The sequence below is a fragment of the Microcaecilia unicolor genome, chromosome 6, assembly GCF_901765095.1.
Source record: "Microcaecilia unicolor chromosome 6, aMicUni1.1, whole genome shotgun sequence".
In the NCBI taxonomy this organism is placed as follows: domain Eukaryota; kingdom Metazoa; phylum Chordata; class Amphibia; order Gymnophiona; family Siphonopidae; genus Microcaecilia; species Microcaecilia unicolor.
In genome coordinates, this window is record NC_044036.1 from 64,453,108 (window position 1) to 64,472,844 (window position 19,737).

The window sequence follows — 19,737 nt, forward strand, 5'->3', positions numbered from 1 at the left end:
CTCTATTTATGCAAATTTTAAAAAGTTGCTTATATTTTTAAGGAACTTTTTTCCACATGCTTAACATTTGAAGAGTAAACTATTAAAGAATAGGTTGCTTTCATATTTATTTTATATCTGTGCAAGTCTAAGTATGTACTTAGGGAGTGTAGTGACAATAGTGGAATATATCACTGGAACTGATTCTATTATGTTGCTCTCATAACATGGAACCAACTCCTGCTCTGCCTTTGAGCTGAAGGAAGTTTGACAAAATTTAAAGCCCGTTTAAAGGCTTCCTTTTTCCGCATGGTGTTTGAAGGCCATATCCCAGATTGTTGAAAGCTTCCTTCCTGAGGTCTATATGTGTTTGCTTTATGTTTTTTTTCTCGACTGAAAGCAAATGTATGTGGGGTATTAGATTTTTCTTATATTATTCTGTAGTTATTTCCTTTTTCTTATGGATTTTAATTATACACTGCTGAGATCTTATTGGTCAAGCTGTATGTCAAATTTTTAATAAACTAAACTAACATTATTAAATAGCTATCTAAACCAGCCCAAAATCCAAAGGAAGACTCACTCTTCTAAATTTCCAAATCTTTATTGCAAATAAGTAAACCAGATAACTTACTGCATGCAGCTAGCTGAAATCAAGAGTTCTACCTAGGCAGGATGAGTCCTTGAAATTGGATGCTGATCAACTGGCTGAAAGGCTGAAGAGATGGATGTTTACTGAAAAGACAGATTCTGAATTATTGTAGATGTGTAAGATAAACTTTAGTGGGAAAACGATATCTGTCTGTTAACTGGATATATGTAGTGTTTGTAGAAAGAAGGATATTGGGTCTTGGTGAAACAGAAGATAATGGCAAATAAAGCGAAGATTCTTACCTGTAGCAGGTATTCTCCGAGGAAAGCAGGCCATTCATTCTCACATGTGGGTGACATCATCCACGACACCCGGTGCGGTGCATAAAAATCTAATATTATCTTAAGAGCACACATAGCATCCCCATCGCACATCTGCAAGTGGCATCCCACTTGGCGCGTGAGCACAGGATCAGCAGTACAATACTATAGCACAGAAACAACTCCAAGGGGAGGTGGGAGGATATGTGAGAATGAATGGCCTGCTGTTCTTGGAGAATACTTCCTACAGGTAAGTATATTCGCTTTCTCCGAGGACAAGCAGGCTATATTCTCACATGTGGAAATCCCTAGCTACCAGGATCACCAAAAACAACAACCGTTGGTCAACTGGTCCTCGCAACGGTGAGGTCAAAATACTAATTAATCTGAAATTACATACAACTATGTGAGAGTGCAGCCTGGAACAGATCACAATGGGCCTAGGGGAGTGGAGTTGGATTCTAGACCCAAACAAATTATTTATTTTTGTTACATTTGTACCCCGCGCTTTCCCACTCATGGCAGGCTCAATGCGGCTTACATGGGGCAATGGAGGGTTAAGTGACTTGCCCAGAGTCACAAGGAGCTGCCTGTGCCTGAAGTGGGAATCGAACTACTACTACTACTATTTAGCATTTCTATAGTGCTACAAGGCGTATGCAGCGCTGCACAAACATAGAAGAAAGACAGTCCCTGCTCAAAGAGCTTACAATCTCAGGACCAAAGTCCACCAGCCTAACCACTAGGCCACTCCTCCACTCATTATGCAGCACAGTCTATCCAAACCGACTATAGTGTTGGGTATCCTGCTCAAGGCAGTAATGAGATGTAAATGTGTGGACTGAAGACCACGTTGCAGCCTTGCATATTTCTTCAATGGAGTCTGATGTCAAGTGAGCTACTGACACTGCCATAGCTCTGACATTCTGAGCCTTGACATGACCCTCAAGAATCAGCCTAGCCTGGGCATAAGTGAATGAAATGCAATCTGCTAGCCAATTGGAAATGGTGCATTTCCCGATGGCAACCCCCATCCTGTTGGGATTAAAAAAAATGAAAAGCTGGGTGGACTGTCTGTAAGGCCTAGTCCGCTCCAAGTAAAAAGCCAATGCTCGCTTGCAGTCCAAGGTGTGAAGTGCGCTTTCACCAGGATGAACAGAGATCATGGATGCCACATTAAAGGTGTCATATGCGCCCCTGGCCAAGAACTTTCTACACACCTTCTGATGCTTGACCAACTGGCAAAGAGATTTGGCCTACTCCTTTGGGAGAGAATCTGCCAAATCAGATAGACTGTGCGCCAAGTTCTGCAAGTGTAGGCTTGTGTAGAGCTGGTAAGACTGAATACAGGAGTGGAGCATAGAGGCCCGATACATCTTCCACCCAAAGGAATCCAAGGTTCTAGCTTCCCTGACAAAAGATGAAAAGGAAAGGCTCTCAGGTAGATTTTCTTCTTTCCTCAGGATAGGAAGGGTCAGATGAGGTACCATAGGACTCTTCCTCTGAGAAGTACCATGGATCCCATCAGACTCCCATGAGCTCTTCTCACCAGTGTTGCCAAATAATTCCTCATGGAAGGGCGAGACTGAGCCTGCCTCAATACAGAGAAATCATGTCGGCTCCACCCTTGACTCCAGCGAAGCTTCCTCCACCAATGTCAAGGAGGTGCCCGCACAGGCGGATGTCGACATGAGAACCAAACAAGGCACCAGCATCAGAGACCTCACCACAGGCTGAGGGACTGGTGAAGCAGCAGCAACAGGCATGACAGCCACAAGCACCCCAGATGCCGATGCACTCTGTTGTAAAAGCCTCACCAAATGCTCATAGATGTGCTCCTCGAGAGAGGTCATCAGGAAAGGCTGGGCGTCTGGTCAGAAACAGGCTGCTGAACTGCAGAGGTCAAAATGGGTGCCAGGGTCCTGGCTGCATGGAGACCTGCGCATTGACACCTCTTGTATAGAGGGGGAGCGGTCCTGCCGGCACTGATGCTTCTCGAGGACCAGGAGTTGCCTTGGTGCACCGGAACTCCCAGCACCATGTGTCAAGGGGGATTGATGCTGATGCTTCTTGGCCTTCAACTGGTGCCAGTCATCAATGTTCCTTGGTGCCGAAGAGGACGACATTGAATCCTCACATCGCCTCAGGGTTGGGTCCGATGCTGGGGCCCTGAACAGCAGTCAGTATTGAGGCAGGTGGAGACCCACTCGATGCATGCCCATTCCAGGCCCCAGTCACTGAAGACACCAAGAATGAGTGTCTTTGCCAGAGATGGGACTACTGCACCGGGTACAGAGCTTAAAGCCACTGGGAACCTTCGATGACATGAAAGGGAAAACAGCCATGGCCAAATCAAACAGCTCGATGGTGCCTGAAAAAGGGGCAAAGCACCTGAAAAAATTAAAAGTATGTGTTCTGACAGAAGCTCGGGCTTAAAGAGCATGAAAAAAAATAAGAAAATTTAAAATGGGGAAAAAAAATAAGAAAACTTAAAATGGGGAAAAATACGTACTACAATAAGGGAAGGTGAAAAAAGAACAAAAAAGGAAAAAATTGGAGAAAAAAATCTAGGGAAGGTACAAACTGCTCAAAAAAAGGATTCACACACCAGAAGATGTGAGGAGCTGTGAATAGCGTGTCCTCTCCTCACAGCAGATAAGAAGAGACTGCAGGTCCCACGCTCTCAAGGCAGGCAAGAAGGAACTCATGCATGCACGGGTGGGGACCCTGTATAAGCTCTTAAAATAATATTAGCTTTTTAATACTCCCCATCAGGCGACATGGATGACGTCACTCACATGTAAGAATATGGCCTGTTTATCCTGTAGCAGGTGTTCTCCAAGGACAGCAGGACATATATCCTCACATGTGGGTGATGTTATTTATGGAGCCCCAGTGCGGATGCTGCCCAGTGTACTGATCTTTCCAGAAGCCTATGACAGGCCTGACTGCACATGCACACATGCCTTCCTGCCTGACTGATGTGTGAGACCTACAGTTGGATAAATAGCATAAAGAATTCAACTCTTAGAGGAGTCCTCAGAGAACACCTGCTACAGCTGAGTAACGTCGAATTCTCTGAGGATAAGCAGGACATAGTTGTCTCACATATGGAAATCCCTAGTTACCAGGCTTACTGAAAACAACAAACAATGATTAACAGGGACTTGCAATAGCAAGGCATAACAGAACCAATAACACTAACAAGAAAAACTGTCCTGTTGTGAAGGTGCAGCCTGGAAAAGAAAAGAATAGGCCTAGAAGGGTAGAGTTGGATTCTAGACTCAAAACAAACTCTGTACAACTGTTTGACCAAATTGGCTGTCGCATCAGGTATTTTGCTCAAGGTAGAAGTGAGATGTGAATGTGTGGACTGAAAACCATGTTGCAGCCTTACAAATCTCATCAGTGGAGGCTGCCCTCAAGTGAGCTACCGATGCAGCTATGGCCCTGACATTGTGGGCCGTAACATGATCCAGCCTGAGCATACATAAAAGAAATGAAGTCTGCTGGCCAAATGGATAAAGTGTGATTACCAATGGCTGCCTCCATTCTGTTTGGGTAAAATGAAACAAATGGTTGGGTGGACTGTCTATGGGCTTTAGTTCCCTCCAGATAGAAGGTCGAGGAAACTTTGTGTAAGGTGGATCAGCTACTAGGGTCTGTAGCTCACTAACTCTGCAAGCCGAAGTGACTGCCACCAAAAATAAGACCTTTCAGGTCAGGTACTTCATTTGACATGAGTCAAGTAGCTTGAAAGAAGCTTTCATCAGCTGGGTGAGGACAATGTTGAGGTCCCAGGACATAATCAGAAGTTTGTCAGGGGGGTTTGTCAGAAGCAAATCTTGTATGAACACCTAGAGGTTGTAGAGAGATGGGTTTACCCTATATACACTGATGGTTAAGTACTAATTGCACTAAGGTGAACCCTTACAGAGCTGGTTTTTAAACCACTCTCTGAGAGGTGTAGAAGGTATTCAAAGTACTCAAAGAGTAAGACAAGAGAAAAGATCTAGGGCCTTGCCCTCACACCAGATGGTAAACATTTTTCTGGGATGTAGTCTGCCAGAGAGAAAACAGCAACCACAAAATTGAACTCAATGGTGTTAGTACTATTGGGGCCCTTTTACTAAAGCTTAGTGGGTGGTAATGGACATTAGAAATATGCTAAGAAGCCCATTATATACCTATGGGCTTCTTAGAATTTAGCGCACGCTAAGATTTAGTAAAAGTGCCCCTTTGATTCTAACACCAAAATTGTACTTTTTGGATAATGCAAGTGAAAAGAAACAGAAAACAAATAGAACTGTCAGTGAGTAAGGAAAATAAAACATGTAAAACATGATGGCTGAAGCAGTACTAAAGAAAAAGAAAGAGAGAAAAGGATCCACATAAAAATGCTAATACAGACAAAAAAAAAAGACTGAGGGGATGGAGAAAACAGATGCTGCACGGGAACTCCTGTGCATGCTTACAAAAACTTCTAGTCTTTCTGAGCTATGGGAAAACACAAGACATCACTCTCTAGTGTGAATAATTTCAATCTGCTTGTCAACAGAAGTTTGTTGTCCGCTCAAAAATGTCCCATACTTGCAGTATGCCGGTGATCAGTGACTTAGAGGTATAACACAATTCCTTACCTTACCTGTAACTAGAGTTCTGTGGACAGCAGGATAATCAGTTACATGTGTGGGTAACATCATCTGGCTGTGCAAAGAATAAAACTTCTACTAACTTGACCTAGAAACATTTTCTGATTATGTGCGATCAAATTAAATAAAAAAATAAATACAAGGTTGGTATAATATAGAACTTAGGGCCTCATTTACTAATGTGCATTAATGTGTGCTATAGCCATTAATTTATGCTGGTGCCAATTTATACACTTATGAGGCAATTCTATAAGTGGGCACCTCCAGCACCCTGACGCCGTATAGTGATAGCCTATTCTATGACATCATCTGGATGACAAGATTCTGATACTGGCATAACCTGGTATCAAAGCACCTTACATTTAGGCACCCGCCATTATACCACAGAACTGCTGTAACTGTGGGCACCCAAATGTGGCAAGGGCATGCATAGGTAACAGTATTCTGTAAGCTATATACAAAACTGGGAGCCCTGCCATGTTCGATCTTTGCCCGCATGTATGTTCCCCTTGCAATTGTGGCTACATGTCCTTATACAATAGTGTTCAGAATGTTTATGCACATAAGTGCTACTTTTTCCCTACATCTGCACATGCAAATGGGCACATGAGTGCCTAGTTATAGAATTGCCCTTTATATTAGTAAATAGACCCCATTGACAATTATGGGATTTGTATTAACTTGCATTAACCCAACGCTCAAACAACTGTGACTTGTTGACAACCTTCGCCAACGAATGAGGTTAGAGTGACCTATATAAGTTATTTGATTAAATCACATTAAGGCACATTAGTAAATAAGGCTCTTAATTTTTTCATCAGCTTTCAATTTTTATTATAGTTTAAGTAATTATCAAGCTACTGTCAAGCATCCAGTTTACCAAAAAAGGAGAATAGTTACCACTGTCTATTTACCAGCAAGGGTCTACTGGTTCGATCAACAAGCTGATAACTAAACCAACCAAATCATTTATCGCCCACTAAGGCTCTGCTTTTAGGCAAGGCACTTTGCTCCCTCCCTACCATTTCCCAGTTATCAGACTGTAAACCCTCTCTGAGGCAGGGAACTACCTATTGTAGCTGGATTGTAACTAACCTTGAGCAGAGATGTGGAAAGGCAACTATTTAAAATCAAATTCATGTTAAAATTAATGATGCACATTCCCCAATAGGTTTTTAAACATCAAAGACATCAAAGCTACAATATTTTTACATTTTCTCTAAAGGAATACATAGAGATGATATTTGCAAAACTACATGTTACTGAAAGTTTAAGAGAAACATGGTATACCTGTCTCTTTCCTTCATTCACTGCAGCTTCAAGAAGATTGGTTAAGTCAGAACATTCTTTTGATTTTTCTTCCAGTTGCACTGCACTGTGATGAAGATCCTTTTCTTGATTTGCTAGCTTGCCTTCAAGTTCCTGATTCAATTTAACCATTTTTTCAAATTTTCTATTCTCACACAGATAAAATAATATTAAACATGGAATGTATTATGACAAATAAAAATATATAATAAAAAGTAAAACCAGAATATAACAAGTAAAGGGCCCTGTTTACAAAGGGAAAGGGAATGGGATTTGATGTACTGTCTTTCTATGGTTTTTTGCAACTATGTTCAAAGTGGTTTACATAGTATATACAGGTACTTATTTGTACCTGGGGCAATGGAGGTTTAAGTGACTTCCCCAGAGTCACAAGGAGTGGCAGTGGGAACTGAGCTCAGTTCTCCAGGTTCAAAGTCTGCTGCACTAACCATTAAGCTAATCATGTAGATACCCATAGGAATATTATAGGCAACTACACGGTTAGTGCACACTAACTTTTAGCACATGGTAAAAATGCTAGCGTGCCTTTGTAAACAGGGACCTCAGGCTCTAACACACATCAATTCTGCTTAATTTACTTCCTGGTGCAATTATTAGGAAAGGGATGGTGAATAAGACCGAAAATACTATAATGCCCTTGTATCGTTCCATGGTGCATCCCAAAACCCCAAGGTCATTTCTTGGCAGAGATAACTAGAGAGCCTAACCCGGCTAAGTGAGAGGAGCAGATTACAGACCGGAGCTGAAAACAAGGGAAAGTAGTTTCTCTAGAGCAGGCAGTTGTGCCAGTGATTTGGAAGACTCCCTAGCGAGTAGTTGGGAACATATTAAATGCAGGGCCATAGCAAGCTATAATTGTGCCCTGTGTGACTTACCCGCCATGGCGCTCAACCCCCCCCCCCCCCACCCAAGCACGTATCCCTCTCCAATAATCCTCTCCAACCTCAAGGGCATTCATCCGCCTCATGAAAGCCCCCCTTGGAAGAACACTCCCCCCAAGCGCATCCATCCTTCTCCAGCCCTGTCACAGCCTCCTTAAGGGGGTCAGAACTTCTCACATTGCTTTTCTCTACCCTGAATCTCTCTCTTTGACATCTGTAGAGAGAATACACTGAGAGGGATCATGGTCAGGTCCCAGACATTGCAGGCACTAAGAACAGATATCTATGATATGGTCCTGTTGCACCACGATCACCTTTTGAAGGTGTTAGGGGGTCTTCTTCTGGGGCAAACTGTCTGGAAAAATAGCCACATTGAAATCACATAACTCAATGGAGGCAAAAGTTCCCTGGACAGGAGCTCAAGGAATATATTTGGCCTAAACCAAACATGCAGAAAAAGAAAGGGGTTGATATTCAGCTGGTCACAAGGGATTTCACCACTCCAGTCCTCTAGCTCATTTCTTTCCTTTTTTGAACATACTACTACCCAACAGATTGGTGACTCTCAAACCAGCCCACCTGCATGGAGGTTCTCTGATAAAGAGATGACAGGACCCAGTGGGCATGTCCTGCCCTAATGTTGGCCAGACAAATGGATGATCTACCAAAGAACCTAACTGTAGCTCTTATTTCTATTGTGTGATATCCCCTTGCAGAGACCTGTACAGAAGGTGGGTGATCTCAATTAGGGGTGTAAAGATCTCTCTTCCCTGTGTACTGGTATCTGCCTGAAAATCCACAAGGAATCATCTAGGGGACAATGGATCCAGCAACAGGGGAATCCATGCATGATTCCCCTGTTGCTGGAATCATGCATGGATTCCCACTGCCTGGGAATCCAATAGCTGCCTCGGAAGACATTGAAGAGGATAAACTTTGTGAAAAAGAGCTCCAAATCTAAAATAGAGGTATCTGAGGCCATACTCCCCTCTAATCATGGCTTGGTGGGGGAATACTGAGCATTGAGGTGTGAGGAGGGGCCCACAGAGGAGAACAAGAGGAGGAGCATCAAATAAAGAAAAGTCAGAAAATACTCATCTCTTGGCAGCAGTGGCCCCAAAAAGCAAAGGTCAAGGCTTGGGATTCCCAGAGGCTCCCACTGGCTATAGCCCCACTTGACTGCTTCTAGATGTAGTAGGGGCTTTAGGCCACAGATGGGACATTAGTGCAATTTTATTGGATTGAGAATGCTATTGGATCTTCAAGTTGGGACTCTGTATTCCTACAGGACTGCTGCCATGACTAACTCATCAAGACAAGGCTCGAAAGTTGAGATTTGAAATTCTCAGAAAGAAAACCCTCCTGGTGTCCAATCATTGCAAAGGTCCACAGACCAATCTCTGAGAGCTCATACAGTCAAGGGATTTGGCCAACGGTGCTATAGGCCACAACTAGGCATCAGGCTTGAAGAAACAACTTATTCTAGTCCACCTGCATCATCTGCTGGAGGCAGAGAAATACTGGCGAGTTCTTTGTACTGGTGGTGATGTCACAGAATTGTAAGTGTTCCCTGCCTTCATCTACTGATGGGGAGATACAATCCACACATCTATATCTATCAATCTCTATATATCATGTATGTATGTTTGTTTTTATTTATTTGACCATTGTAAGAGATTTATTTTGGCTAATTAGGAAATTCAGAGGCAGTTGTCAGTGCAACCGTTTGTTTATGTTCTACTGTGAGCCACTTAGGTTGTAGATAGAATATAAATACTTAAATAAATAAGTGTGTGTGTGTGTATACATATATATATCTATATCTATATTGTGATGCTTTGCCACCAGCTGCACTTCTTCCTTCCAGGCATGTGATGATGACCTGGCTACGCCTGCATCTCCTAGGAGGATTGATCCCTCCCCTGCTGTCCACATAGAAAGGTTAATACAACTTGCTCTTAAACATTCAACAAAAATGTATTTTATTCTTAGAAAGGGAAGCTTAGAATCATAGCTCCAATTCAATATAACCCCCGGGTTAAGTCCATGCTAATAAAGAGTTTCTATAGGTTGGCAGCTGTAAATCATTGTCACTAAGCTCCACTTATGGAGTCCTTCTCCCTTTGATCCCAGCTAGTTTGACTTCTTCCCACAAGTGCTTTGTTTTTCTATTCAGGAGCAGCTGTGTTGTTCACAAGAAACATTAGCTCAATAGCACAGACTTCTACAATTACCTCTCTCCTGCCCACTTTTCTTAGAAGTGTTCTGTATTCAACAACACAACAAACCAGAAAAGAAAAACCTCAAAAGTGCCTGTGCACACTATCTTTTTCCATACTACAGGTAAGCAGCATTAGTAACCCCTCTCCAGGCAGCAGACATGGCTAATCTCTACCATCCTCTCTGTTAGCAATCTGCTAGTAGTGGCCTAGTGGTTAACCAAGTGTCCCTGTCCCCATGTCATTCTCTACGGTACAAGTGAAGTTTCTGCATGTACATGTGATGGTGTTGGGGGGAAGGAGGGTGCAGAAGAGAAATTAATCCTCTCCAAAAATGTTCCAATATATTTCTGTGAGAGATGTTCTAACAGCTGCAGTATTCATATACTGACTGACTGTAATATATTGATTAGGGAACTGCATTTTTCAGACTCTTTTCCCCTCTCATTTCCTGATGACAAACACACAGAAAGCACATACATATTAGCACATAAATACTCACCAACACCCCCCTAAACACACACACATGCATTTACATGCACATGACTTTTCAAAGCCACGATCTACATACTTTTCCCACTTCTTGGACTGCCGCAGCACAATAAACTGAGGATTCCAAAGTATTCTCTACACAGTGACTTCAAGATCCTTTTCTGGAATTGTGTAGTCACAATGGACAATGCATTCAAATGCTTAGTTCAGTTAAAAAAGCAAATAAATATTAAGAATTATTATGAAAGAAATGAAGAAGAATAATAGGCAAGCGTATCTTAATGCCTCTTTACTGATTGTGTGACTGCAGATTAAGCACTCTTATGCAGTTGTGGTTGTCCCATGTCAAAAATATATAGTGAAATTAGAAAAGGTATAGAGAAAGACAGTCAAAATGATAAAGGGAATGGAATGGCTCCCTTCTGAAGAAAGGCTAAATAGGGTAGATGGCCTTCAGCTAGAGAAGAGATGGCTGAGAAGGGATATCATGGTTTATAAAATCATGAGTGAGGTGGAACAAGTAAACAGGGAACAGTTGTTTATCATTTCAATTAGCAATAAGACTGGACATACCATGAAATGAATACATAGCACATTTAAAACAAATCAAAATATTTTTTCACTCAATACACAATTGAGCCGTGGAAATCATTGTAGACAGCAGCTAGAACAGCTGGGTTTACATTTACTGTTAAGCCACCACTCATCCATGGAAATGAACAAAAAGGAATAATTCTACTCCTTGGGACCCTGCTGCCTACTTGAAGCTTGGATTGACTACTATTGAGCTTGATGGACTGTTGGGCTGACCTAGCATGGCATGTGTTATGTTCTTATGTTTCTATAGATCTATCAATTTGCCTAGCTAGATAATAAGAAATATTCCAAATATAGGTCCTGGATTAGTTTATATAAATGAATGGTTAAATAAGCTCTGTGTGTGTGTGTGGGGGGGGGGGGGGGGGGGGGCTGAACTGTTCTCTTGGAAAGAAGATTGATTTCATATTCAGTTGTTAGACCTACTGGTTGAGCTGAACAAGTTTCCTCTGAATTTGTGCATTTTCTTTTAGCCAAGACTGATTATCCAAAATCAAATTGTTGGCATCAACCTAGAAAAAAACAAGAAAAATGATTAATTTGCAATTTTACATTGCAAGGAGCTAAAATGTTGCAAATTACTAGGATCAACTTGTCAACAACCCCAGTCATTTCTCTCCTTCATATAGAAATGCTTGCAAACTGCTATCAAATCAAGGAGCTTTAAAGTAGACTGCACAGTTTGACCACTCACAGTATGTTCTACTTGTAGGATATATGCCCACAATGCAAACATATTACAAAAATGTTAATAATTCAGAACATGCAAGGTAAATTAATTTTCTGAAAACTATTCTTCTCAGCTTGGCTAAAACTCTAAGTATGGGTTTCCAAGACACACGTACTTTTAGTAGCATTATAAAGTGGATTTGCTTACCTGTTATGGAGGTTCTCTGTAGACAGCAGGATAATATAGTCATACTACAGGTGTCAGAGAAGCAGTACTCTCCTCAAAGACTCATACAGCAAAGGGAAAAATTCTGAAAGGACATGCATGCAGCAAGAAGCATAGTTCAGCTAAACCTAAGCACATCTCACTTAAGCATTCCTCTAAAAAGAAGTCAAGATATATTCTCCTAGCGGCATGATGTCCCTGTCAGCATAAAACCACTAGTGTAATTCTATTATCTGTGAGATAAGAAGTAACAGCTCATGCCTGAAACCTTGGTGCCACCACCTTATGCCTGTCATACACCCTGTGTGGTTGAGACATCTGTAGTCAACATCTGCTCTCAATGGGAGATAACCAAGTTAATTAAGTGTAGTAGGTATTCTCCATAGACAGCAACAGAGAAGTCCTCACATGTTGGTGATATCACTGACAGCGTCGGGATGCAGGAAAGCTCTTCCACATATTCCCAGAAACAAAGCGTTTGCTTCATTCTGCACTAGGAGGTTGTTTCTAGAGTTGAGATGGCCATTTTGAAAAAGGAGCTGCAACTGGCAGGAGCGAGTGGGAACTGATTCTGCCTGTAGGACCCCCTAGACCACTGTGGCTATACAAGGTATAGGGGCCTATGGTGGTGGGTGGGTTGGTGTGGGATCTGGTCTGGAGCTTCCTGGAGTTGGGGATGGGAGGGGGGGGGGGAGGGAATCCAGATCGCAGGAAAGGGAGGTGGCACCAGAAACCCAGATGCTGCTACCCAGAAATTACCCAGTTAGGTCAGTGACTAAAGTTAGGAAAATCAGTTTGCTGTCCTAACTTTAGTTGCTAACTATAGCTGCTAACCAGTTAAGTACTGGTTTTGCCAAGGTTCTGCTCACAGATCACCTTGGCACTAACTGGACAGTGTAAGGTTGGTTAGAGCTGATTTTCAACAGCACTATCCAGTTAAGTGCTACTGAATATCAGCAGATAGGCATGCCCAGATGATTTAACAAGGCAGGAGGCTTTTAATATCAAGGCAAAAGGTTTTATATAGACCTTTGTTTGTTCTTTTATTTAGTGCAGTTTTTTTTTTAATTTTTATTCTGTAATTTTGGGTGCACCAGCCTCTTTTGTCTCCTTCTACTGAAAGGTTGTGGTCCTCAGTCTTTCTCTGTTGACAAGGTGGCTGCATTATCCTGCCTGTCAAAAGAGTAAGCAAAGTTATTCACCTGTAGCAGATGTTCTCCGAGGCCAGCAGACCCAGTATTCTCATATTTGGTGTCATCCAACACAGCCTGGTGCAGACGCTGCCTAGCATGCATAGCTTTAAGAAAGTTCTGGCAGTATCTCACCACACATGTGCTGGTGTCTTCTCACCCGATGCGTAAGCATGGGCACCTCAGTCTTATGAAATAGCAAAAGAAGACAACTCCAAGGGGAGGAGGGAGTGTATGTGAGAATACTGGGCCTGCTGTCCTCAAAGAACACCTGCTACAGGTGAGTAACTTCACTTTCTCCAAGGACAAGCAGGCCCAATGTATTCTCACAGGAGGGAATTCCTAGCTACCAGGCTCACTGAAAACAACAATGCTAGGACAATAGGGACTTGAAACGTCAAGGCCTTGAAGTCAATTAAACTGAAACTGTATACAAATGACATACAAACGGTGAAGGTGCAGCCTGGAACAGAACAAAACTGGGACTAGGAGGGTGGAGTTGGATTCTAGACACCAAATTCTGCAGCACTGTCTGACTGAACCGGCTATCACATCAGGTGTCCTGCTTAAGGCAGTAGTGAGATGTGAATATGTGGACTGAAGACCAGGTCACAGCTTTGCAAATCTCCTCAATGGAGACTGATCTCAAGTAGGCACCTTGGCTCTAACATTATAAACTGATACATGAACCTCAAGAGTCAGCCCAGCCTGGGCATAAGTGAAAGAGATGCAATCTGGTAGCCAATTGGAAAGAGTGTGTTTGGCGATGCTACTCCCATCCTGTTTGGGTTAAAAGAAACAAAAAGCTGGGTGGACTGTCTATGGGCTTTAGTCTGCTCCAAATAGAAGGTAAGGCTCACTTTCAGTCTGAGATATGCAGTGCATTTTTACCAGGATGGGCAAGAGGTTTTGGGAAAATGTTGGCAGAACAATTGACTGGTTAAGATAGAAATCCAGAAACAAACAGAAGACAGTCTACTGCACAAGCAGAACACACAACCAAACAGCAGCAGCAATCCAAGGAAGGGTGTGTTGAAAGAACTACTCTGTTGTGATGAAACTTAGTATAAGGTGGATCAGCTACTAGGGCCTGAAGCTCACTGACTCTAAGAGCTGAAGTGACTGCTACCAAAAATACAGCATTCCAGGTCAGATACTTCAGATGACAGGAATCCAGTGGCTCAAAAGGAGCTTTCATCAGCTGGGCGAGAATGACGTTAAGATCCCATGACATGACAAAAGGTTTGACCGGAGGTTTTGTCAACAACAACCCACTCATGAATCGAACAACCAGAGGCTATACAGAGATGGGCTTAACCCCCCTCCCCACACACACACGTAGATGGTGAGCACGGATTACACTGAGATACAGTTGGTTTTCAAACCAGACTCGGAGAGGTGCAGGAGGAATTCAAGCACTTTTTGTGTACAGCAAGTAAGAGGATCTAGGGCTTTGCCCTCACACCAGATTGCAAACCTCCTCCATTTGAAAGAATAACATCTCTTAGTAGAATCTTTCCTGGAAGCAAGCAACATTCTGCAGACATCCTCAGGCAGATTTAAGGAGTGAAATTCTACGCTTATTTATTTATTTATTTATTGCATTTGTATCCCACATTTTCCCACCTATTTGCAGGCTCAAAGTGGCTTTCATGGTTATGTTAACATTGTCATTCCAGGATCTTAAATACAGTAGTATTGTGCATAGTTAAGTAAGGGAAGAGAGAAGAAGGAAGGGAGAGATTAGGGTAGGGTAGTTATGTAAGTTAATTCAATTATTTTTATTTCTTCCTTCATCCTCTATTAGGGTGACTACTCCCAGGCAAGCCTGTAAATGATGTCCCCCCTTTCTTTACCTCCTATACCCTTTTTCCTATCAATTATTGTAGTTTCATTCCCTCCTTCCCCATCTCCATCTACCTATCCTTATTTTTTTTTATCTCAACCTTGGAATCTTCTCTTGTTTTAGTATTTGATTTTGTAAACCACTCAGACATTTTATGATGGGCAGTATATCAAATATCTAATAAACTTGAACAGTCCAGATCAGACTCCTATAGGTAGTAAACAGGGGGGTGTATATGCCATGTTACAGAACATGTGCACCTTCAGCTGCACTTAGATGAGATGTTCCCAAGACCATATTTTGGGCAGGATCCAAGAACAACATTTACAGATTATATTTTCAAGTCTACATGCATTATTTTCCTTATAAGAGCTATCAACTACCAACACAAAGACCGACTCATGCAAGTTTTGAAGAAAAAAAATGTGTGCATAAATCTCTAAAATTTAATGCAAAGTTCATGGATAAAAAACACCCAGGGACTTTGTCTCAAAGCAGTCTGAACATAGTAACATAGTAGATGACGGCAGAAAAAGACCTGCACGGTCCATCCAGTCTGCCCAACAAGATAACTCATATTTGCTGCTTTTTGTGTATACCCTACTTTGATTTGTACCTATGCTCTTCAGGGCACAGACCGTATAAGTCTGCCCCGCACTATCCCCGCCTCCCAACCACCAGCCCCACCTCCCAACCACCGGCTCTGGCACAGGCACATACCGTATAAGTCTGCCCAGCACTATCCTCACCTCCCCAGCCCTGCCTCCCAACCCCGGCTCTGGCACAGACCGTACAAGTCTGTCCAGCACTATCCCCGCCTCCCAACCACCAGTCCCGCTTCCCACCACCGGCTCTGGCACAGACCGTACAAGTCTGCCCAGCCCTATCCCCGCCTCCCAACCACCAGCCCCGCCTCCCGATCTTGACTAAGCTCCTGAGGATCCATTCCTTCGGCACAGGATTCCTTTATGCTTATCCCACACATGTTTGAATTCCGTTACCGTTTTCATTTCCACCACCTCCTGCGGGAGGGCATTCCAAGCATCCACTACTCTCTCCGTGAAAAAATACTTCCTGACATTTTTCTTGAGTCTGCCCCCCTTCAATCTCATTTCATGTCCTCTCGTTCTACCACCTTCCCATCTCCGGAAAAGATTTGTTTGCGGATTAATACCTTTCAAATATTTGAATGTCTGTATCATATCACCCATGTTTCTCCTTTCCTCCAGAGTATACATGTTTAGTTCAGCAAGTCTCTCCTCATACGTCTTGTAACGCAAATCCCATACCATTCTCGTAGCTTTTCTTTGCACCGCTTCAATTCTTTTTACATCCTTAACAAGATACGGCCTCCAAAACTGAACACAATACTCCAGGTGGGGCCTCACCAACGACTTATACAGGGGCATCAACACCCCCTTTCTTCTGCTGGTCACACCTCTCTTTATACAGCCTAATAACCTTCTAGCTACTGCCACCGCCTTGTCACACTGTTTCGTCGCCTTCAAATCCTCAGATACTATCACCCCAAGATCCCTCTCTCCGCCCGTACCTATCAGACTCTCCCCGCCTAACACATACGTCTCCCGTGGATTTCTACTTCCTAAGTGCATCACTTTGCATTTCTTCGCATTGAATTTTAATTGCCAAATCTTAAGACCATTCTTCTAGCTTCCGTATGTCCTTTTTCATGTTTTCCACTCCCTCCGGGGTGTCCACTCTGTTACAGATCTTAGTATCATCCGCAAATAGGCAAACTTTACCTTCTAACCCTTCGGCAATGTCACTCACAAATATATTGAACAGAATCGGCCCCAGCACCGATCCTTGAGGCACTCCACTACTTACCTTTCGCTCCTCCGAGCGAATTCCATTCACCACCACCCTCTGGCGTCTGTCCGTCAACCAGTTCCTAATCCAGTTCACCACTTCGGGTCCTATCTTCAGCCCCTCCAGTTTATTTAAGAGCCTCCTGTGGGGAACCGTGTCAAAAGCTTTGCTGAAATCTAAGTAGATTACGTCCATAGCTCGTAATCTACTTAGAACGTTCTCCTAAACAATATATCTACAGGTAACTTTTTGAACAGTTTTATAACCTTGTGGCCAATTAATGATTGCTGAAAATCCATTATTCCAGTCCTCAAAGAGCTTGTTGAGAAAAAATGTGCATGTGCAGTGGCAAAGAAAATAGCAGTTTTCATTGGTTCTCTTGTTGATTTTCTCATTTTTGACCTGTTTTAGGGCCTCTTTGAGCAAGCTGCGCTAGAGGTTCCTATACAGCAATGCCAATGGAGTCCATTTAAAGTGAATGGTCTTTGTCAGCATTACGCACCTGGAGCCACTTGCATGGCTTGATAAAAGAGGCCCTTAATTTGTTGATCACCTTTCATCATATAACACCAATGCGGTTTATATATTTCCAAATTATAGGCAAAAGAGAAACAAATCTTAGATAAAGGGGGTTGTTTACTAAAGTTTAGCTTGCGTTATCTGCAGCACAGCCCACAGGAATAAAATGGGCCCTGCTGCAGATAACTCAAGCTAAGCTTTAGTAAACAGGGGGGAGAATAAGGTAATTTATTTTTTTTGCTAGAAATGATGAAGTCTGCTTAATTTCAAAGCCTTACCATCTCTTTTACTTAGATTTTTGCACCTAGCACTCTGCAAATTCTCATATACATAAAGCAATATGCTTGGGGGGTCCTTTTACTAAGATGATAAGTAATGATTAGTGCATGTTAAAGGCCACACAGCCTCCTGTATACCTATTGGCTGCATGACACTTAATGCACACTAATTTGTTAGCGTGTGCTAAGTCTGTTAAAACACCCTTGGAAAGGTAATGTAATTTCAACATGAGACTACCTGAACAAAGTACAAGGTCCTTTTACTAAGCTGCAGTACAACATCGCCTTAACATGCCCATATGCAGGTTTTTTGCACACACTAAAGCCATTTTTATCACAGCCAGAAAAAGGCCAATTTTCTAGTATGGCGACTATACTGTAGTTGGCATACAGCACATACCACAATCTGACAATTGTGCAGTTAGTGCAAGCTCACCTACCCCTTCCTAAATAGGAGGCACTAAGTGCATCTGCACTGTAACCAGGGTACTGTGCACTAATGGACATTTTAATGCAGGACCTTCAACGGACATGCAAGTCATCCCTTTCCAATAGTTGCACTTACCGCATGTTAGATTTAGCAGTTACTGTACTCTAATGCAATAAATTAACACAATTTAGTAAAAGGGTCCTAATAGTGTGACAGATTATTGAAAAAAATGTTTTACTGCACACATTAATCCCAGGATTCTATATAGGTTGCCCAGAGTTGGGTGCCAGAATTTGCACATGGATCTGAAATCTACACACAAATTAATTGTTGCTAATTGGCAATACCAATAAATTAGTACTAACAGGCACTAACTGGAAAAAATTAGGGGTTATGCACAAATCTGAAATCTGCGCACTTCTCTAACAACTGTGCCCATATGAGGGGCATGTGCAGGTCAGCGGCGGTCCAAGAAGTTAGGCATGGTATTACAAAATAATAGCCATCTGTGCCCAACTTTGGGCATGGAAATTACACTAGCTTTTATGAGGAATGAATCTGCACCCACAGTTAGCTGCGACTTGCATGCTGAGCCCCTATTCTATTAACGTTGAGCACCCTGTATAGAATAAGGGCTCCCCTCCGAAAGGACACCACCTTGTTGTGGTGGAGGGGCTTGTATGGTTTGACGACTCAGAGGGCTATACAGTAGGGACACCCATATCAGACAGGCCTCTGAGGAGAAACCAGACAAGAGTGTACCACAGGGCAAGATAGCTGATTGAGCAGATGTGTGCAGCTCTGCGGTGATTTGCTGGGTTAAAACAGGGCTGCCAAGGGGGGCAAAATTCCCATGGGCCAGGCCTCCAAGACGGGCCCAGCGCCGGGGTCTGTCTCTCTCCTGCTTCTGACGGGACCCGGGTGATCGCATTAATGCAATCACCTGGGTCCTGACATGAGTAGGAGAGAGACATTCCAGTGCCGGGCCCCCCTTAGAGGCTGGGGAGGAGCAGACACAGGATTCCAAACTGGGTTCGTCTTCGGGGCCTCTGGTTTGGCTGGCAGGGATCCACAAGCCCCGCCAGCAGAAGCCTTCCTCCAGCGCTGTTCTCCACCACATTGCCTGCCCTGCAGCTGCTTCCCGATGTGAGGAGTAGCCTAATGGTTAGTGCAGTGGACTGTAAGTCAAGGGATACAGTCCCACTATAACTTTTTTGTTGTTGTTGTAAATGGGATCATAGGAGCCAACTTTTCAAAATTATTAGGGGTGCTAATCCCAATGGAAATAACCCCTCCCTGGACATATACATGGAATTTTCTCAATATTGGGGGTGCTCAAGCACCCACAGCTCCCACAGAGCCGGCTCTTATGAATGGGATCCGTCCAAGTCCTGAAAAATACCAACAGTACCTGAATGTACACCACTTCAATAGTCTTCAGGCTTGCAAGTGTCATATATTAAAGTACTATAAGTATTTTTGTGTTTCTGGAAGGCTCAGAATTATAAAAAAAAAAAACACAAAAGAGTTAAAAGTGGGACTTGAACATAGGCCCCTTGGTTCACAATTCACGGCAGTAACCCCTAGGCTACTCCTTTGAGCTGCTTGCTTTGTTCAGAATGGCCATAATACCTGCAGCTGACATACAGCCTGGTTTTCCTTCCAGTTTCACTTTCAGAGGAGAGGGA

The 19,737-nt window shown here is 43.0% G+C and overlaps 1 protein-coding gene across 4 annotated transcripts in view; it reads right to left on the reverse strand.

Annotated features, from left to right (window-relative positions):
* Positions 1–19,737, reverse strand: part of ODF2L (outer dense fiber of sperm tails 2 like) — a 179,350-nt gene that overhangs the window by 18,476 nt on the left and 141,137 nt on the right. For all 4 annotated transcript variants that reach the window (XM_030207203.1, XM_030207204.1, XM_030207202.1 and 1 more), the window contains 2 exons: positions 11,488–11,573; positions 6,834–6,996 (listed from right to left, as the gene is read on the reverse strand). In XM_030207203.1, the coding sequence (XP_030063063.1) occupies positions 6,834–6,996; positions 11,488–11,573 (249 nt within the window). The remainder of the gene's footprint in view (positions 1–6,833; positions 6,997–11,487; positions 11,574–19,737) is intronic.